General features: G+C 38.0%; 3 protein-coding genes across 3 annotated transcripts; all 3 read left to right on the forward strand.

The window, feature by feature from the left end:
• Nucleotides 1-2,788: 2,788 nt before the first annotated feature.
• Nucleotides 2,789-11,792, forward strand: Cbr-cmk-1 (the record flags this gene model as incomplete). The annotated part of the gene is made up of 5 exons (XM_045236025.1): nt 2,789-2,893; nt 8,005-8,123; nt 10,014-10,436; nt 10,482-10,755; nt 11,643-11,792. 5 exons carry the CDS (start codon nt 2,789-2,791, stop codon nt 11,790-11,792), a joined length of 1,071 nt encoding a protein of 356 aa, XP_045093759.1.
• Nucleotides 11,793-13,398: 1,606 nt separating this feature from the next.
• CBG26496 lies at nt 13,399-17,289 on the forward strand (the record flags this gene model as incomplete). The annotated part of the gene is made up of 9 exons (XM_045236027.1): nt 13,399-13,432; nt 13,533-13,608; nt 13,655-14,018; nt 14,479-14,670; nt 14,717-14,851; nt 15,025-15,158; nt 15,207-15,546; nt 15,596-15,760; nt 16,348-17,289. 9 exons carry the CDS (start codon nt 13,399-13,401, stop codon nt 17,287-17,289), a joined length of 2,382 nt encoding a protein of 793 aa, XP_045098792.1.
• Nucleotides 17,290-18,837: 1,548 nt separating this feature from the next.
• On the forward strand, nt 18,838-20,733 carry CBG08404 (the record flags this gene model as incomplete). Its single annotated transcript, XM_045236028.1, has 6 exons — nt 18,838-18,870; nt 19,343-19,429; nt 19,473-19,574; nt 19,657-19,806; nt 19,958-20,036; nt 20,684-20,733. 6 exons carry the CDS (start codon nt 18,838-18,840, stop codon nt 20,731-20,733), a joined length of 501 nt encoding a protein of 166 aa, XP_045093758.1.
• Between the last annotated feature and the right edge of the window lie 1,691 nt (nt 20,734-22,424).

The following is a 22,424-nucleotide window of genomic DNA, read 5'->3' on the forward strand; positions in this document are numbered from 1 at the left end:
GGGGGCGGGGGGGGGGTCGGCGTTTTATTAGAGTGTTTGCAGTATCCCTTGCTCACCGTTTCTTAACGCTGGAATCCCTGGAGCAGCGGATGCTTATGAAAATTTTGCTAAATTCTATTTTTATGAATTTTCTCGAATTCAGGAAACAAAGCGACACCGGGTCCCTATTCCATAGCCTAAACATTATAGGCTAAAATCAAAAAATTCAATCTCCCCAAAAAATAATTGATATGCTTATAATTAGAAAATGTCGAGATATATATCATGTGTGTGACATTGTTTAGGCCCGTCGTACTTTGTGTATTTTCCAATCTACTCAAAATCTTTGACGTCAAAAGGCTGTGGCGACAACGGCGGCGGCGCCGTAGGTGTGTGGGGATAAGAAGAAGCCGAAAAGAGAAATGAGGCATATGAGACACGACAGAATTAGCATAAGCCATGTCGGTGTTGCTAATATTATTAAATACATTGTTATGATAAAAGAGAGAAGTACATGTTGAGTAATTCCTTTGAATAGAATCGGGGATGAATGAAGAGAGTGCGAGGATAGTTCAGCGGTTTTATTGAATTTCGGCAGAATCTGGAAATGGTTAGAAGGATCAAAAACCTATAGGATTGAAGTAGCGGGAAAATTATTGTGGGTAAAAAAGTAGTGGGTAATTAAAATTTAAATTAAAAGTTTTTGAAAAGGATGATAAAAGTAATGAAGGGCAATTAAATAATGGCGTAATTATGAAGTTAAGAAATGAGTTTTGGTCTCCATAATTATGTTTCTGTTTGTCCGGATGTCCATTTTCTGACTATGAGTTCTAGGAATAAAAGTCCTCGTGTCTAGATTGATTCCGGCCCTCTTGTGGTTCCAAGGATCCGGATACCCTAACTATTAACTTTGAGCCAATTTATCTCGATTTCTGTTAAAGATATAAAACCAATGTCAACTGATAAAATGTTTATCATGATAATACAAACATTTCCTTGGTTGAAACTTTTTTGATATCTTTTACAGGAATCCAGAAAATCGAGCTCAAGCTTGACAATGACGTAAGCTTACCCGACCCCTCGACTTTCTTCCCAGCCATATCTTTCCATGTGAGGATAAAATAGTTTTCTTAAAATAGTATTTATCACCGCACATCAGCTCATCCCGATCTTAAATCGCCGTTTTTTTCTCTGGATTCCACAGGATTCTAAAAGATTTTTATTTATTTTTTTGATCCCTAAGTACCCCATTTAATTATCTAAAGTGCTAAATCCAAGGGATAGATGTACGGTATGCTGATAAGCGTCTTATTTCTAGAATGATATTTTTTCTGGTGATAATATGGATAAGCATGTAGGCATGATTCAGGAGAAAGTCATGATTGTCGCATGGTGTGAGGTGTGTCGTGGGAAAGGGTGGTTGATTAGAGGTCAGGAGGGAAAAAAGCATTTTTGAGGAGTCTGGGTATACTGTAGTGTCTCCAAAAATAGGAGCAAATAATTTGGAATCAGAAAATACGATAGAGCTATGTAAGCCAGACAGTCTGCGAAGTTCATTTCTCTTTTGATACCTTACTTCCACGGACAGAAGCCCACTCAAACCGTCATCTTTGAGCTCAAATATCTCGGTTTCCGTAGAAGATATCAAAATTTTGTCAACTGATAAAATGTTGGTGGAATTATGATAAATGATTTATTAGTTGACAAAATTTTGATATCTTTCACAGAAATCGAGATAATCGAGCTCAAAGTAGGCGGGCTACTAATAAAGGAATTACGGTATTTTGCAAATTTATATGAGCCAATCTCCCAATTTTTCTAACTTCATATTTTTGATTTTTGAGTTCAGGAACTCGGGGACTCAGGAATCCATGGATCCAGGTATCCACGAATCCAGGAATCCAGTCAGAAAGTCACTCTAGTCCGAATTCCCATAGCGTTCTCCCGTTCACCAATTTATCACTATGCAAATCTTTTCATTCCTTTTTTCACGACGCCTTTTTGTCTGAATACCCAATTTTTTCATGTGTTTTGTTCTGATCAAATTTGCAACAGTTCCCTGACCTTCTGAATGATCGCTTAGGTTTCTTTACCCCTCCCCTCATATATCATCAAGCTTATTATCACAGTTATCATTACACAAACGCATTCCTTTTGGTTCGAAGCCTCTCTCCGACGACGTCCGATGAAGATGATGAAGTCTCACTTTGCCACCACCACGTCAAGTACACAAGTCTCTTTCTCTCCCTCGCCCATCAAGTACGTCTTCTCTCCCCCCCCCCCCCTCCAACGATCTCTGATTCATTGAATCAGCTGCTTTTCCGTCTTTTTCCTTCTCAGTATGAAGTTTTGTGAACGTCTCGTTTGACTTCGAAGAAGAAAGCTTTTCGGGAGAAGAAGAAGAAGATAATTGGCAACAAAAAGGTGGCTGTCTCTCCAGACGACGAGAGAGAAAGAAGGGCACCTTCTTTCAGAAGACATAAACGGGATGGTGGTAGTGGTGGTGATGGTGGGACAAGTAATTGCAATTGGAGACACACACCGAAACGTTATAGAGGGACAGAGAGGACAGAAAGAGAGCACAAGGGAGACGAGATGAAGAGCAGTTGAGGGAAAAGAGCAAAAAGTGGGCGGAGCGTCTCTGTCTCCGCGTCCCGTGGCTCTATCTCTCTCCATCCCCGCCTATTTTCTTTTTTCGCCTTTTTCTTCGTCGTCTTCTTCTACTTCTTCTTTTTTCTTCAACTGCTCCCCGAAGAGAGTGAGCTCTTAGTGTTTTTTTTTGGTCGTCCCAGTCCCCGCGCAGTCCGATATGCCGCTATTCAAACGGCGGGATGTTAATACTCCCGCACCGACTTCCAGCATTCGAGAGAAATATGACTTTCGAGATGTCCTTGGGACAGGAGCGTTTTCAAAGGTGAGCCTTTTTTTTTGTTAGACTGATTTGTCAGGAATATTAAGAAATTGGCAAGGTGTTTTGGTTGAGAGGTTCATGAACCATAAGACATAGGGGGATATGGATTTTGTGGAAAAATATGAGATAAAATATGACCAGGTGGTTTGGAAAACCCTGAAAATATGAGCTAGAGAGCTATATTTAAGGTTAGGGGACATCTAAAAAAGGCAAAATTGGTTTTTTTGAATTTTCCAAAATGCAAGGAGAACTACAAAAGCTATAACTCTGCTCATTGTCATCCGTTTTTAACGATTTTTGGCTCAAAATTCCAAAAATTTTCAGAACTTTCTGATTTTAAATTAACCTTTCCTAAGAACTGAGCGTTTTCTGGAGAATAAGATTTTCAAAAAACTTCTGGTACCTTATTTCGGCCAGTTGTATCTTTTCAAACTTTGATCTCAATTTCCGTAAAATCTATAGTAGAAGGGCAGCCACACTGTCAATCATCGCAATTCCTGTAAAAGATATCAAAAATGTGTCAACTGATAAAATGTTTGTCATAATATTAGAAACAATTTATCAGTTGACAACTTTTTCATATCTTAGACAGGAACCGAGATACCGTAAAACCTCTAATAGAACGACACCCGGATCGTCCACTATGAGCCTATATATCTCATTTTCTGTGAAAGATATCAAAAAGTGGCTAACTAGTAAAATGTTGCTGATATCCTGATAAACATTTTACTAGTTAATCACTTTTTGATATCTTTCAAAAGAAATGAGAAATATAGGCTCAAAGTGGACGATCCGGGTGTCGTTCTATTAGAGGTTTTACGGTAAATCGGCTCAAACATAAAAGTTTGGTGGCCCAAGGTTTTACGGTATGTAAGACTTCAGTAAATCTACAAAAGCAGTTTACTACGAAAATGTGTGTAACATAACATAATTTTATAGTTATTCGCATTTTTGAATCTTTACTACAAGCTAAGATCAGCTGGCGTCCAACTTCAGCCTCTTCATTTTGTTCTTCCATGGGAACTGAGATTTTTAAAAAAGTCGTTTCTGGTTCCCTAAAATTGTCCCAGGTTTCTTAGTACAACTTCAAGCTTCACAGCATTTCCGGTGCTAGTTGTTTTTTTCTGAATACCTAGTCAATTTCCGGTCATGTTCCTTTTATCATATCTCCCTCATACCTATCTCTCCTTTTTCGCTATCACCTAAATCCCCCTAATTTCCGGCCGTTCGATTGTGTGACACACCGCTGTCTGATAGATATGGGATAGATATGGGATAAAAAATCACTGACTAATCCCCCCTTAATCCTATATGTGACGTAACTTAAATCCTCCATTTCGTTTTAGCCACACCGGAAAAAAATTTGTTGTAAACTGAGACCCCCCTACTACTACTTTCTATGGATTTCTTCTCGATTTCAGAGAGAGTGACTTTATCTGCTGGGGACCCGTCCGGAAGAGAAGAAGGGGGGAGACTTTTGGGATAGAAATAGAGTGAGCGACTCTCCGGATTAAACGGAAAATCGGTCCTCATCCCGCCGCAGCAGAAGAAGAGATATATATTGGAGAGAAAGGGTCCTCTCTGCTGGACACTCTGGCACACCACCAGAGCCAATCGGATATATTCATTCAGAGTGATGAAATGTGTTTGGTGTTGTGTATGATGTGTGTTACACCTTACCGAACACTAACTGACTCAGGCTTCTCGTGAGAAACGAAACACGGGAAATTTGATTTAAGAGAAGCGAAACGGCTATTTTAGGCGGGCTAACAATAACAGGAGGTGTGCGCCACAAAGGTTTTCTTTTTTTACTTGGGGGTTGTGGATAAAAAAGGAGTCTAGACGAGAGTGGACAAGATTGATTTCTGGAACGATCTGAAAATCTAAAAAAAAAAAAAAAAAGAAAAAAAAAGTCAAAGGCGCGACAGCCTGTAGTAGCTAGAATAGGAATCAAACCCCCCCCCCCATAAAAATGGAGGAAATTGGGTTTAAAGGTACAAAACACACAAAAAATGGCTTTTGTGATTATTAAAAGGGGCTAGAGACGCCAGACGACGAGACACACTGCGTCTCTAGCCTCCCATACTTCAAATGACTGTATCTCGGCTCCAGGAACAGCTATAAACATAGTTTTGGTATCAAATTGAAGCATTTTGAATTTGAAACAGGGAATTACAGGTTAAATAACACCAAACAATTATAGCGCTTCTAAAAGCTGAGAAACAAGTAATCAGAAAATTCGAATAGCGTTTTTAGAGATTGTAATTTTGGCGCACAGTTTACCGAACTCATAACAATGGGTATATCTTTAGACATAGGTATCTTGAAAGCGCAAGATTGGTAGGATTATAATTTTTTGTTTGCGGTTTCTCAAATCTAGGTGTCATCATCCTAATAACATTCACCTAATTCTCTCTGTGAAGATCTATGTCGCGCGCCCTTTTACCCCTTCAAAATTAACCGTTTGAGCTGGAATTTAGATGGATGAATCACAAATTTTTATGAAATGATGCCCGACTTCTTCTCTTTTCGAAACTTCGTTTCTAACGTCTTCTGGAGACATTTTTCTTCCTTTTTATATGATTTTTTAGAGAAGAAAAAAAAACGAAGCGACTTTGATAAATGATAACTCAGCTCTAAGTTTGCTCAAATATTTTGAAACTTGGCAAGTTTACTGATGAATTATCTAAATTTTGGTATGCCAAATTTGAGCTTGGTACAACCCACTGTTCCTTTTATAACATCAGTATTCTACCCTATACGTGCCAAATCTTGCCTGCTTTTCAAAAGTGCCCATCTGACTTTTTCTTATTCGAAAAGAGCAAACCCTTTTGCAACCTGATCCAAAAGTGTGCTGGCTCCCATTCCATATTTAGCCTCTCCCCCTTTTCGACACCATCAACCAGGTGCAAATCCAAATCTAAACTTGGAATTGGAACCCCCTAATTGTGAAGATGTATAAAACGTCAGAAGCTCTGTGACGTTTTTCGCCATTTTCACACCAACCCACTTGTCGATTGATGACATCATCATCATGCTCCCCATCATGACCCCCTTGTAAATTAACGGGGAAGGAAATAAGGAAAAAAAGAGCACAAAGTATATGCCTGTGTTTCTACCATAATCCAATTTCTGCTCATATATGTATCTGAAAGAAAAAATGTGTGCTATATGAATGACAGCGAAGAATGAGCAAAAAATGCGGAGCCAACACAACAACAATAACAACCTTGGCGCAAACGAGCGGAGATAATTAGATAGTTGGAGGAGATGGAATGGAAGAAAGAAGAATTCCAAGAAGCGAAGAAAATTGGAAAAAAAGAAGAAGGTGGTGGGGGGGATTAGGTTGAATAGGTTCAAGTGGAGTGAAGGGGGACTTAGAGTCAGAACGGTGCTAGTAGGACATGCGTACTTGTAATATGAGGGATGAGAAAATAGAATAACTAAGAAGATGAGTTCTAATAGAAAGTTCTAGAAAGGTTCAAGGAATTGTTAATGAGGGATATGTTCAAAGTGTTAGAATGGATGGTAACTTTGATCCCATATATCTAAGTTCCTGTAAAAGATATCGAAAAATAGTCGACTGACAAAATGTTTATCAGAATATCACCAATATTTTATCAATTGACAAGTTTTTGATATCCCTTACAGAAATCGAGATAATTGAGATCAAAGTTAATGAGTTGGGAGGGCTTTTACATATCAGAGGAACGTTGATTCTTGGTTCATATACATATTGGTGTCCAAAAGAGCGTTCACTGGAATGTTATTAAAATTGACCCGTGCACTATTTGGTTATCAAAAATTGATATTGTGATAAATGTAGGCCGGATGTCGTGCCTCAGGCTTTTAACATCGAGACGCTACCGTAAAACATGTGCCACCTACACCGCCGACTTTGAGCCTATATATCTCGGTTCCTGTACGACATATCAAAAAGTGATCAACTGATAAAATCTTTGTGATATTATGATAAACATTTTGTCAGTTAACAACTTTTTGATATCTTTCACAGCAACCGAGATATATAGACTCAAAGTTTGATGGTCCCTGGCCACTAGCTTGTTACCTTGGTGCCAAAATTATGATTAGCTTTCCTTCAAATTGCCCTCAGAACTCGATCCACCTAGTCTCTGATCTTCCAATCTTCTAAACTTCACCTGTCGTCGACCTCTACTCGTACTCACAACAACATCTCCAAACTTTTCAGAAATTCTAAAAAATCCCATGAAAAATTCACAAATTCTCTCTTCTCTCTCATCCAACTAACTCCAAATTCAACCCGATCTCATCACCGCAGTGCCAATCTCTGGTGCCTTATATGGTTGGGACCCATCTCTTGATGATATCCTTTCTTCAATACAAATCCGTTTCTCTCCACGGTCGGTTAATCGAAAAAAAAAACGGAAACTGCCCCATTTTTTGTGCCTCTAGGGGGGTCCCGAGTCTCTTCGTCTTCTGGCGATGACCTGCGGTTTTTGGAAAATTGGAAATGAAGAAGAAGAAGAAGAAGAAGAAGAAGACGGGGAGAGACTTCACATTATTGTTGCATAAGAAAGTGGATCGGGAATGGGAATAGGGTGGTGTACGTCAATGGAGGTTCTTTTAAGACGATCTAGGCGGATATGGGATCTATGGAGCATGTGACTGGTTTAGATGGATCACTCACTAAGCGTTGTTTGTGGGGAATCTAGATTATCTGAGCTACGGTAGAGCTAAGCTATAAGCGTAAGATAAACATGCAGTACAGTAATCAGTATCCAGCACCACAGCTCAAATTTGCTAATCTTTGACCTATCCAACGTCTTCTCCTTCTTTCCAAAAGTACCCTCCTTTGATTCAATTGAACTTTTCATCATCATGATCATCGTAGGCACGTGTGCTGGTCAGACTGACGAGATAGAGATAGATAATGGGCTGTTGGGACCCCGGGAGGGTTTTTGATGTCCGGAAGAAATCACTTGGACAGCTGCCAACGGACACCGGAAGAGGGGGGAACACTGACATTTATCAGTTTATTTTTCTAGCTGACATCTGGTTTGGTTTAGTTGAGAATGATGAAATCCACAAAAATAAACCAAAACATTTGGAATTATAAACGAAGCAAATTTCAGGTCTTCCTAGCCGAATCAAAAACCGATGTGGGCCAGCTGTACGCTGTCAAGTGCATCGATAAGAAGGCGTTGAAGGGGAAGGAAGAGTCGCTGGAGAATGAGATCAAAGTTTTAAGGAAGTGAGTTAAAGGAAGCTGGAATATAGTCCTAAACATCCGAACCCCCACATTTTATGCTTCAAAACGATACTAAAATCGCTAAAATCCATTTTGTCTAGGCTGAGATACACTCTTTTGTTTGGCTAGAGTTCCAGACGACGAGACATCTCTCGCTTCTCTGCGCCCTCTTGTTCTCTCGAAAAAAACAAACTTCAAAGGCGCATACCTCGCTTCAAACTTGATTTAGAGCAATGGAAATTGCACAGTTTTGTAGAAAATTTTAAGGGCTTTCAGGCAAGGTGCAAGTAAAACATGAAAAAAAAATATTTTTTAGAATTTGAAACTTTAGCTATACATGTACCTTGAAATCTTTTTAGAGTAGAAAGGCTCCCCACACTGTCCAGTTTGAGCTAATTTATCCCTGTAAAAGATATAAAAAAGGTTCCTGTAAAAGATATAAAAAAGTGGTTAACTGACAAAATGTTTGTGATATTGTGATAAACAATTTAGTAGTTAACACCTTTTTTATATCTTCTTCATGAACCGAGATATATGGGCTCCAAGTTGATGCTTCAGGCGGGTTTCTAATATAGCGCCCACTTCAATACGTGCTCTTTGAGCTCATATATCTTGACTCCTGTAAAAGATATCAAAAGTGTATAAACTGATAAAATGTAATTATAACTATGATCAATATTTTGTCAGTTGACCTCTTTTTGATATCTTTCACAGGAACCGAGGTATATGGGCTCAAAGTTTGGGTGGCACTCTATTAGTGTGCTACGAACATTTCTTTCCCATTCAACTAGTCTCGCTTTCTCTTTTCACACCCATTTTTCCAGTTCGTAAAGCAATCTAGACACTCGCGTCCCAATAGAAAAAAAGCTCTCCCGATTTAGTATATAAGTGCTCAGTGAGCTGCCTATTTTTGTCCTTTTCTCCTTCAAGGGGTCCCAAAAGTATCTGTTTTCAAGTCATTGAAAAAAAGTGATGAGGCGCGTGGATGATGTCATTATTTTTCGAAGATTTCGAATTCGAAGAAGTGGGGACTAAACCCAGCTATTAAGAATGAGTGGCTTTTCTTATGATGAATTTGAAAAACAACAAACAACTGCAAATTGATGGGTTGAACAAGTCTGGAGACGCTCTGAAAATAAGAGGAATCTGTAATTTGATATGTAGTTCTTGTAGTGTGTTGTCGCGAGTTGAAAGTGGACAACAACTGCGCGTGTTTTTGAGAATTTAGATTAGATTTATGGGCCAGATTTATAAAATCTGTTGTTATGATCTCAAGGGAACCTAACCTTTAACTTTGAGCCAATTTATCTCGATTCCTATGGTATATATGAAAAAGTAATCAACTGGTAAATTGTTTATCATAATATCACAAACATTTTATCAGTTGACAGATTTTTCATATTTTGCTTAGGAGCCAAGATAAATCAACTCAAACTTGGCAGTGTAGAAACCCGGGAACGGTTACCGTGAACAGAGTACGCCACCCATTGCTTGCAATTTCAGCTCTATTATCTTGGTTCTTGTAAAAGATATCAAGAATTAGTCAAGTGATAAAATATTGTTGATATTATGATAAACAATTTATTAGTTGACAAACTTTTGATATCTCTTATAAGAACGGAGATAATGGATCTCAAAGTGAATGGTTTGTGGGACAACGTAATTGGGATCAAAGTTGTACTGTGTTAGAAAAGACATGGAAATACTTTCTGAGCACACGGAGCAAAGTACAAGCCTTGTTTTTTGAGCATTTATGAGACAAAGAAAGCTCTTTTGTTGGCTGGGTGGCTGCTGACTACTTTCCTAGCAACCGCGGAAGCTTTTGCGCTTTCTGAACTCTTTTGAACTTCATGGAGCTTTAAGGGACATTTACATAAAATTCCCTATTTCCAGACTCCGACACAACAACATAGTTCAGTTATTCGAGACATATGACGAGAAGCAGTTTGTATACCTCGTCATGGAGCTAGTCACCGGTGGAGAGCTGTTTGATAGAATCGTGGCAAAAGGATCGTATACAGAACAGGACGCATCGAATCTCATTAGACAAGTCCTGGAAGCAGTATCATTTATGCACGATAATGGAGTAGTACATCGAGATTTAAAGCCGGAGAACCTTCTCTATTACAACCAGGATGAGGACTCGAAAATTATGATCTCCGATTTTGGACTTTCTAAGACAGAAGACTCTGGAGTGATGGCGACGGCGTGCGGAACGCCGGGATACGTGGCGCCAGAGGTTCTTCAACAGAAGCCATATGGAAAAGCTGTTGATGTCTGGTCGATAGGAGTCATCGCTTACATCCTTCTTTGCGGGTAAGTAGACTTTATGGTTGTAGTTTTTCACTTATGAGTTTCCAGATACCCACCATTCTACGATGAGAGCGATGCCAACCTCTTTGCTCAGATTATCAAGGGGGAGTATGAGTTTGATGCCCCATACTGGGACCAGATCTCGGATTCAGCCAAGGACTTCATCTCTCACTTGATGTGCTGTGATCCGGAAATGCGATTTACTTGCCAGAGTGCGTTGGAACATCCATGGATCAGTGGAAACACCGCCTACACTCATGACATCCACAGAACTGTCGCAGTGCATCTTAAGAAAAGTTTGGCAAAGAGAAACTGGAAGAAGGTGAGAGCTGAGTTTTGAATTCTACCTGTCTGTTTGCCGCTGGCTGGTGCGCCTTCGGCGCCATTAAACTTAGTGTTTACTCGTTCGTCACTTCGTACCTCACTTTTTATTTAATTTTCAAGCGTTTCAAAAATGTGCAGACAAAGTAACAAACAGAGAAAGATACGCAACTTCATTTATTTATTACCACGCCTCTGGCGCTTCAAACAGTTGGCTGGTGCGCCTTCGGCGCGATATAATCTAGTTTTTACTGGTTTGTCGCTCCGTTCCTCACTTTTTCTTGAAGGGTCACATAAACCTATACTTATTTTTCAAGTTTTTCGAAAGTCCACAAATCCTCATTGGGACAGACAGACGCGTCTAACGTTTTATATATAAGGAAGATAGTGTATATACCTGATATAGAGCTTGATTACCAGCGGATTTAATCTGAACCGTATTGCAATTAAACATCCAAGCAATGCCCAAACCAAAATTATCATTCCAAGAAATCTCAAAATTACATGATTCAAGCTTTGAGCCTTTCGGTTTGCATCGTTCAACACTTTCACCAAGTAACAACAAACGTACTGCGTGGCACATAGTTACCCGGACCAAAGTTTGTGCTAGCAAAAAATTTTAGTAAAGCGTTGTACTGGGCTGAAATTTGGATTGCTGAAATTCAAATAATTCATCAGTAAACTGGCCAAGTTTCGAGTTATTTGATCAACTTTGAGCTGAGTGATCGCTTGTCAAAGATTCTTCATCTTTGGAAAATCATAACAATAACTAGACTTGAGGAATCGCTTTAAGATTTTCAGTAGCTTTGAATCAAACGTAAAATTGTATTTCTACCAATTTTCATTTTTCCAGGGTACTTATGTCTAAAGATATATCCGTTTTTCCAGGCATTCAATGCTGCTGCAGCCATCCGTCAGCTCCAACTTCTTCGTCTCTCTCCAATAGCAACCGCCTTCAGAAACAAGCGTCCCAACAGCAACCAGCGCCTCCAATTGCCTAATGTTTTGGTTTTCCAATACTTTTGTAAAATACCGTAAAACCTCCAATAGAAGGGCCCCTACTAACTTTCTTTTTTGAGCCAATTTTCCTCGATTCCTAGGAAAGATATCCAAAAGTTGTCAACTGATGAATTGTTTATGATAATACTAGGAACATTTTATCAATTGACACATTTTTGGTATCGTGGGGGCCCTTCTATTAGAGGTTTTAGGGTAATTGATTTTTCTTGCTGCGCCTCCCATTGATTTCTTTTAAAAAATATATTTGAATTCCCGCTCTTCACTGTGATTCCCATAAATCGATCCCCCTTTTTTTGGTGTTCTCTCTGCTTTCTCTTTGTCTCTTTTTTTTCGCTGACACGATTCTTTTTTTGTAAATACCTATTCTGCTGTCCCCGATGATTAAAATTTTTCGTACACAATCCCCTTTTTGTTCTGTACCTTTTTGTACCTTTAGTTTAACAAACTTTTCTCTATTTTCCCTTTTTTCCATTCTGAACGTTTTCAATGTAATTATTTGTGATCTCTCGAAAACAAAGCAAATGAACTGATCTTGATTTTTCGAACTTCGAATTTAAAAAAAAAATTGAACTGGTTAAATCAATTAATTAGCTAATTAACTTTGAGAGAAGGCTGTGCATCTCGGAACCTCTTGATTAATATAAAGAACCTTATGAATACGACACTGCCTAGTACATCATTGGTTCGAGATCTCTATGCACAAGTAGAGACGCAGACAATCCGTGTTTAACCGTCTGGGTGTCTCTTCAAAAGCGCCTATCTTTATACATACCCCGTCTTCCTCTTCTCCTTCTTCTCATTGATTGAAGAATTCTCTCTGAACTCCCTCGCTTGTCGTTTTTCGCCGGGACACGAGCTTGTTTCGAGGAACTTTTGCTTGTTTTTTTTTTTGACAATCATTCCTGACTATATCTATAATGTTTTCCCATTTTTTTGAGATTATACTTAGTACATTTGATTTGATAGTTCCAAAGTTTAAAGTTAGTTTAGGGGACTAATAACAAGTAGTGTTGAAACCTAGACTTTGGAAAATTAACATATTCTACTGATTAATGGAAAATCAGACGACTGGAATGAATTTTCGTCAATAAGTAACCCAAAAAGCATGATTTTTGCTTAATACCTGTTGTTTAATTTGAGACGGCTTTTGCTATACGATGTTTATTGAGTTTTTGATTTTGAAGTTAATTTTGAATTGAATAATTATTAATGACTGGAATTGATTGATTTTGTGATATTTGAAGCTGATTTTCGTAGTAACAGTCTTTTTATACTTTAAAACCTCTAATAGAAGGGTCCCACACTGTCAAGCTTGAGCTAATTTATCTCGCTGTTGGTCCAAGATATGAAAAATGTGTCAACTGATAAAATGTTAATCATAAAATCAAAAAAATTTTATTAATTGACAACTTTTTAATATCTTTGACAGGAACCGAGATAAATTGTCTCAAAGTTAGGGGTGCCCTTCTATTACAGGGTTCACAGTATACTGTGTTTTTTTTTTCTGTTACCTATTAACAACATTTATTACAGTTCCTGACTTCTGTCTTCACAAACTTGGGTTCTAACCGGAGCAGCAGCCAGTCGGCAACAGAGCAACCAGAGCTCTCAGGCAAGCTGAGCAATGACGACTGTAGTGCAGAACCAGGATGAAACCGGTGAGCTGTGCCCCTATGCTCCTTATCTTGTACCCACACGTTAGTAGAATAGTTGCAGAATCTTCTAGTTTTCATTATATGTTAATCTTTCGATTTTCAGTCCGACCACCACGCCTTACTCGTCGTGAAAAACGGAAGTACGACAAGATATTAATGGGATTTTTGCCAATTGCGAGGTGAGTTAGAAAAAAAAGGGAAAAAAAGTCAAGCTGGATTATTCAGAAATGACGTATTCCGCCGACGAAATATGTTCAGTCAAATAGTGAATGCATTTGCGCCCCAAATAGAAGGCGCTCCAGCACATGATGAGAGGCTGTATGAGCTTTCGGAAATGCAGGTACTCTGCCAGCCAAATAGAAATGTGCTCTCGATTTGTGAGCAAGGAGAGACTGAAATTCACGAATGGACGTTACTTGATAAAGAAGCTACTAAAAGGACTATCCAGGATGGGAAAGAAACTGCGTCGGAAGTTTTCAAAGTGCTTCCAGGAGATCGAGATTTTATGTTGAATCTGTTGACACGGTTTTATACAGAAAGGTCGAAGTGTGAATTCGACAAGTTTGGGATTACAGTTGAGGAGGAGGAGGTTAGTTGATCAAAAATAAATAAACGATTACCCGGACTGATACAGCTAGCTGGTGCGCCTTCGGCGCGATTTGAACTACCTATTTCTCGTTCAGGAGATGTCGCACAGATAACTTGACTGATAAAAACGGGTATATCTCTAGACATAGGTAACCTGAAAGCATGACATTTGGTAGAAATATAACTTTACGTTTGATTCGAAGCTAATAAAATTTTCAAAGCGATTCCTCAAGTCTCGGTATTCTTATGATTGTCCAAAGATGAACCAACTTTGACCAGCGATAACTCAGCTCAAAGTTGACCAAATAATTTGGAACTTGGCCAGTTCATAGATGACTTATTAGAATTTGTGTACTCCAAATTTGAGACTAGTACAACGTTTCACTCAAATGTTATGCTAGTAGGGTAATTATGCGCCACCTTTTGCATTTATTTATAATTCAAATTCTTGATTTTTACAGGATGATCTACACGACTGGCCATTCCTCACCTCTATCAACACCAAAGAGCTCGTTTTGAAACTACCTTCATCTATGGTTACTATCACTGATCGATTGAACAATTTCCTACTGACACTGATAACGTATCCTCTTCAAAAGTCGTTCCTCGAGTGTAGCCCTGAGCTTTTCTATGAAATTTGCAAACGAAAGATTGTCAGTTTCCAAGCATCCAAGGCCCATCTAAAATTGGATTTTTTAGCTACCATCTCCCAAACTGTGGCTGTCTTTTACGAGTTTCGATTACAATGCTTTCAAGGTTAATACATCAAAATGGCTTCATTTGACCTGCACCAAAAAGACGATTCGTCTGAATGAGTTTCAAAAAGTGTTTGAGGTTAGTACAATAGAAGGGTCCCCGTACTGACAAGTTTGGGCCCAATTATCACGGTTGCTATAAAATATATCAAAAATGCGTCAACCGATAAAATGTTGCTGATATTATGATGAACAATTTATTAGCTGACAACTTTTCTATATCTTTTTTTGGTCCTCTAATATTGCTTTCAGCTCTACGCGGATCCTGACAAAAACGGCTGGCACTTTGAAATCGAGATGCCTCATATCAAAGAAGAAATGATAGTTATCACTCAGTTAACTTCTAATTCTAAACGTGGATTCTCAAAAAGAAAATATCAAGAAAAGTGAGTAACCGATTCTTTTTTCTATTCAACCGAACTTCCGTTTTTCAGAGTTGCTGCGTCTAAAAAGCTGGAAAATAATCTGGAAGTGGTTGCCTATTTCAACGATTCCGAAAGCGTTTGGATAGTGGAAACCGTGAAGTTTGAGTCAAAGGATCTTACTCCTGAGCCCCCAATACTGCAAGTGTCGAGCCCTAAACCAAAAGAGAAAATCACTCAAGAACCGAACGCTTTCCGCTTCTTTAAATCAGTAATTTTGGATTTCAAAGAGTTCAAATTGACCTGTGATGGACAACAAGAAAAATATAAATCAGAATTTGATGCCCAGAAAGCATTGAAAGAATTATTGGAAGAATGCCCAAAGTACCATATCAAATCAATGGTGATTATAGTAAGTTAAAATTCCTTTGTTATTTTCTAATCAATAAAAAAATTTCCAGGGCACCTACATCTTGTTTTGTAGATCACCGTTGTTATCCGTTTCCGAACTAACGTTGTTGTATGAGGATCCTCATATGTTTAGTTTTTTCACACCATTCAGACATTGCCGTTTCGAAAAGTTGACTGTTTCAACTGAAGACTGCTTGGAAAACTTCCCGTCCTTTGTGAGTTTTTCTCGTTGTGATTTTTGAACTCGTCATGAAACATGCTTTAGAATGAGTATAATCATGATAGGGTTTGGCCGGAATTTAAATTTTTGGTGTTCTAGGTCATTTCTAGGTCATGACCTAATTTCTTTTCTAGGTCATGACCTAATTTCTTTGCTAGGTCATGACCTAGATTTTTTTAGGTCATGACGCAGATTTTTAGGTTATGACCTAGATTTTTTTTAGGTCATGACCTAGATTTTTCTGGGTCATGACCTAATTTTTTAGGTCATGACCTAGATTTTTTTTCAGGGTCATGACCTAGATTTTTCTGGGTCATGACCTAGATTTTTTTTCAGGGTCATGACCTAGATTTTTTTCAGGGTCATGACCTAATTTCTTTGCTAGGTCATGACCTAGATTTTTTTAGGTCATGACGCAGATTTTTTAGGTTATGACCTAGATTTTTTTTAGGTCATGACCTAGTTTTTTCTAGATTTTTTTCTAGGTCATGGCCTAATTTTTTTCTGGGTCATGACCTAGATTTTTGGATTTTGAACATAAAGCTGAGAAATTCCCTAATCATGAATATATCAAATTTTCAGACCACCCAAGCCAAGAAATTCATTGCCCTGGACAAAACGCCAATTGAGTCAGAAGTTGAGGAGCCTCCTAAGACGACAGTCGAACCAGAAGTTGAGGAGCCGCCCAAGAAGCGAGCAAAAAATGAAAATCAGAAAGAATGCTCATTGGAACCAACCAATACCTCTGCCAGTCACTGCTCTCCGGAATCTGCCCAGACGAGAAGATCCTCTCGTCGCACTACGAAGCGTACAAGGAAACCAACACCCGAAGCATCCTCCAATGAAACACCTCGTCGGAAGTCTCGTCGAAGCATCGCGAAGAGAGAAATAACGCCTTCTCCTCCAGAATCCACCAGTCCACCAATGGCCGTTTCTCCAAAGGATTCTCCAAAAGAGTCACCCCGAGAGCGTTCATCTCGAGAACGCTCTTCATCAACTACCTCCTCAAGAAGAACCCGGTCTAGAACCCGTTGTCGTGCCCCATCCAGATCCGTCACTCCACCCCAAACCCCTCCACGTCATCACCGTTCCCGATTGCCCACCCCAATCATATCCAGCCGCTCTCCTTCTCCATTCTCTAGAGATTTAGCCGCGGCTATCGCATTATCTTTGGAGCCACAAAACAATCATGTCCCAAGTGTCTACCGTAGGACCACTAGACCTCCCCTAAATTATAATTACATTCCATACTTCTCCTCTCGTTATGTTCCTGAACCAATTTTTGTTGATCCAATCCTAATCGAATGTTGCTCTTATAAACTAGAACCGGTTCGTAGCCAACGTTATGATCCATTTGAAGTTAGGCTTAGTTTTAGTTCCCCTCCAGCTAGATACTCCTCACCGTTTGAGACAAATCGCTATCAAAATGATTGGCCAGAGCCACATATGCTAGCTGCAGAGTATAATACAATTGAATATCAAGACGATTTTGAGAATCTTCCGGGTCCCTCTTCTATGTACTGAGATTGCCTCCTATTGTTCCCTGTGTTCTTTATTTCTTCATTCCATAGTTGACTGTTTTTTGAATATCGCCTCATTTCTCATTTTTTAAAAGCTTCCAGCAATCTTGCCCTTTTCAAAATACATTAACCGTAAAACCTCTAATAGAAGAGCCCCTATGTGGGTATGTATGTTTGTTCCCATGTCGCCTACATTAGCGAAGTCCTCACTGGGCTAAAATATCCCAAACTTGGATAGATGATCCGAAATAGTATCGAGATGATGTCCTAATTTTTCTTTTTTCAAAAAATTTTGTTTCTAACGTCTTCTGGAGACGTTCTTCTAATTCTGCAGTACACGCCTGTCGGCGGCTACATTCTCCTGGTGTTATGATAAACAATTCAAACGAGATGAATTGGCTCAAGGATGAAAATTAGGGGGCCCTTGTATTAGAGGTTTTATGGAAAATTAGCTTCCCCGAAAGCTCCTCATGGTCTTCACCTCATCATGATTATACGTTCTTCATCGTATTTCTTCATCCTTTGATCTTCTTCTTTTTTGTCTTTTTGTATTTATGATGATTCCCAACAAAATAAGTTTCTTGTTGATAGTCTATCAATTCCTTTTTCTTGTGATTTTGATTGTACTGGCTACTTTTTTCACTCTATTTTTGTCTTGTTTAAAACTATGTGAAAATATATTATTTTGAAAAATTATTTGAAGTGTACAAGTCAAAGATATTGTTCCTAGAAGATCAGAAGAATATTTTCTATAATTTGATGAAATGTTACACTGGTATAAAGCTAGTTTCTATTGGCATAAAATTTGAATAAAGCGTTGTACTTCGCTCAAATTTGGAGGGCTCAAATTCGAAAAAATTTATCTATATACTGACCAAGTTTCAAATTATTTGGTCAACGTTGAGCTGAGTTATCGCTTGTCAAAGTTAGCTTCATCTTTGGACAATCATAACAATACCTAAACTTGAGGAATCGCTTTGAGAATTTCAGTAGCTTTGAACTGAACGTAAAATTATATTTTTACCGTTTCCAAGATGATTAGGTCCGAAGATATACCCATTTTTATCAGTCTGGGGAATTGTGCGACTCGTTTCGTACCCCTGAACAAGAAACAAGTAGGTCAAATCGCGCCGAAGGCGCACCAGTCAGCTGTTTGTAGCGCCAGAAGCGCAATACCTCTAGTCAACTAATCCGTTAAATGTCATTAATGTCAAAATGTTTATTCTAAAACCTTAAAACCATTTTCCATTGTTTCATTGTTCCAAGCTAACGAAAAGGTGTGTCAAACACTCTGATAACAACGTGCAAGTGACCAAATAAACATCCCCACAAAAAACCTGATAAGAAAAAATCAATTTCACTTTTTCTCTCTCCAAAAAATCGGTTTTCTTTGCACATCTATAAACTGTTTGCGAGTGAAAAGTACAAATTAGTTTCTCGCGCCGCCCGGAAGGCACCCCCCCCCCTTCAAATATTTGTTCACCTTCTTTCTTTTTTTCTCTAGAAACCCTCTTTATCTCTAGACTTTTACGTTTTGAGATCAACTTGGACAATGGAACCATCTACTTCGGAATTTGCAGTTGATGTGAGTTAAAGAACCTGTATTAGAAGGGCATCGAACTTTGAGGCAATTTATCTCGGTTCCTGTCAAAGATATAAAAATAGTGTCAACTGACAAAATGTTGGTGATATTATGATAAACAATTTATCAGTTGACAACTTTCATGTATCTTTAACAGGAACCAAGAAAAAATGCCTCAAAGTTAAGATACGCAGACAGTTAGAGTGTCTCGTTGTCTCCTCGATACGTCAAGCGGCTATATCTCGGCTCCTAGAAAGGCTGGAAACTTTTTTTTTCAAATCCAAAGTTTCAGAAAAATTGCAATTTTTGATAATTGTAAAATAGAACACTTTTATTCTGATTCTGTAAAAAATCATTCTCCTAGACCTCCTGCGATCCAAGATACATCGTTTTGAAGTTTGGAGAGACGCAGACAGTTAGAGTGCCTCGTCTTCTGCGACTCTTCGCTATATCTCGGCTATAGAAAGAATTTCAGTACATTGGAATCATCTCGAATGAGAACTACTCTGGATTGGATGATTTTGGGCGGACCGATTTTTTGAGAATCTATGATAAAGCTAAGGTAATCAATTTTTCAAAATTTTCAACACAAAACTTTTTGTCAGAAATCCAAAACCATAAAATCTGTAACCAATCTTGATGTGAACTTTCGATCATTCGTTCTTCAAGTCCTCCATGATAAAATTGTTGTAGTAGACAGAAAGTCGGTGAGTTGGTTTTTGGTCGCTTCGAGAAACTATATTTACTTTTTCGAAACCCCAAACCAAACCAAAACTATAGTTTTTCTAGAAAACCTGCGCTTTCGAAGTATCGATTCCTTTGATCTTCTCATGTGGATCCTTATCTGAAGATGGTCTGGTTATTTTCACATTCAACATTGCTCCGTATCAAGGGAATTTGAATTATCGAGACTTGCTGGTTTTGGCACTTCCGGATGAGGTATTTTTAATTTAATTGAAATTTACGGAGCTTTTAAATTTAGCATCTATTTTCAAGCAAGCTTCACAGCCTATCACATTCATTCTCTTTCAATTTTTCTCCAAATTTTTAGCTTCCCAAAAATCTCAATTTCCCAATTCATTGTTTTCAGAAAATCGCCGAAAAGCTATCAGAGGAGTTGAATTCAAAATTCGCTCGCTTCGCCGAACAACAACTTCAAACGGCTTCCCGTAAGTTTTAAAAAAAATTGATTTAAAATTCATGAGGAGCAGATTGAAAAAAAAAGAGAGAGAGAGAGAGAGAGAGAAATTTATTGGGATGGAAATTCAGTAGTTTTTTCGAGTAAACCATCCCGTTGCCCTCCTCCGGCGCGTCTAACAGCTAGTTGGTGCGCCTTCGGCGCAGATTTAACCTTTTTTGAGTAAATAGCTATAGAAGTCGCTACATAAAAACGGGTGTTTCTTAAGACATAGGTATCTTGGAAGCACGAAAATTGGTAGAAATATAATTTTACTTTTGATTCAAAGCTCCTGAATTTTTCAAAGCAACTCCTCAAGTCTAGGTAGTGTTATAATTCTTCAAAGTTGAACGGCGTAACGTTGTAATTTTCATGAGATGAATCAATTTTGACAAGTGATAACGCAACTCAAAGTTGATCAAATAATTCGAAAATTTGCTAGCTTACTGATGAATTATTTGAGTTTTTGTAATTCAAATTTTAGCCCAGTATAACGCCTTGCTCAAATTTTATGCTAGTTCAAAGTTCAAGTAATCATGCGCCACCTTGTACAGATTTTATGATACATGAAGAACCAAACTACGGAATTTGTTGTATTACCTGACATTTTAACCTAAATTTCGTTTATAAAATTTCTAGGTTTCTGGGCTCCAAGCTTTTTAAGATCCATGTTTTTAGGATCACTCTAGATTTTCATAAAAAATAAATCTAAAAATAATTTCATCAAAATTTAGTGATCGTTCGATCTTCGTCTCTCCTATCTCCTCCCCCTTAAAACAGTCTGTCACAAACCATGCCGTGGCGTTGTTGACTGACCAGTATCCATCCCCTATCTTCTCCAAAACATATATCATCGCATTTTCACCTATTTCTCTAGCCACTCTCCAATCGGTACACACTATTTCTTTGTTTTCCATCTCCCCCCACCGATTTCTCGTTTTCCTTCTTCCTTCTTCTCATGCATTCAATGAGTGAGAGAAAAGACAGAAACAAACTTTTTCTGTCTCTCTGTTCTCTCCTCTAAGCCTCTGGGTATTTTTCCTCTTTTTTCATATATCTCTTCTTTTTCGTTTGGGTATTTTTTTTGAGTTGTATATGATGGAGAAAATAGAGAATACATACCGTTAATTTGAGCTCAATTATCTCATTATCTATATGAGATATCAAAAATGCGTCAACTGATAAAATGTTGCTGATATTATGACAAGCATTTTATGAATTAACAGATTTTTGATATCACTTATAGAAATTGAGATAATTAAGCTCAATGTGCAAGTATAGGGTAGATCCAATTATAAGTTGAAAAAGTAATTAAAGTATACTTCTGAACTATATGGACATTGTAGTTTCAATCATTTTTTTTTCAATTCGAAATCCTAAAAACCAGTTTTTTAAAACCATTTCAAATTTCCGTTTTTTTCCAAAACCTAAACCCCTCTCTGCAAATCAAAAAAAAAAGTATTTCCTCCTTCTCTTTTTTTTTTTGAAATTTTCCATACCAAAGACCCGATACTAATCCTACAGGGGGTTGACCTGTCCACAAAGTATTATTTTTTCTTTTTGCAAATAACTTTTTTTTCGATCTACTATTTTTTTTTCCCATCACAATAACGTTGGTTGGTTGTTTTTGATGAGAACACCCAGCCAAGTAAATCTCAATGTTTGCATTATTTTCTTCTCCCTCTTCTTTTTTTTTGAATCGAAAGTTCTCAAGTCCTGTCTTTTCTTTTATTTTTTAAAGAAAAACGATTTTTGTTAGAATAGATTGCTTTGAATTTGAAACTTGAGCTGCTTAAAAAGAGCCCTCGTAACTGAACGGCTCCCTTGACTTTCAACTTTGAGCTCAATTATCTCGATTGCTGTCAAAGATATAAAAAAGTAGTCAACTGGTAAAATGTTTATCATAACACCAGAAGTGTTTCATCAGTTGACCATTTTTTGATATCCTGTACAGAAACCGAGATATATGGGCCCCCAGTGAAGCTATGTTTCCTCCCACACACAAAAATTATTATTAGGAACTCTCTAAATTTCTTCTTCTGGATGTGTTTATTTTTTGGATTTTTAATCGAAACCAACTGAATAAAAAATCTTCTTTCTCTCTTTCTTTTCTATCTCCTTTTCAGCAAACTTTTTCGAAAAAATATTTTCAGAAAATCAATTTTTCAGGTCAATCGAAATCGCTGTCTTCCTTGGAGGCGTGAGTTTTTTTTTCTTGAAATGTTGAGATCAAAGGAAGTTACTGACATTTGAAGTTTAAGCAAATTCTGAAATTCCAAAAATCTGAAAAAAATTATAAATTTCATTTTCTTTAGTATTAATAAATGACAGTAAAACCTGTAATAGAAGGGTCTCCCACCCACACTGTCAAGTTTAAGCT

This window comes from Caenorhabditis briggsae (genome assembly GCF_000004555.2).
Source record: "Caenorhabditis briggsae complete genome, chrIV, whole genome shotgun sequence".
NCBI lineage: Eukaryota > Metazoa > Nematoda > Chromadorea > Rhabditida > Rhabditidae > Caenorhabditis > Caenorhabditis briggsae.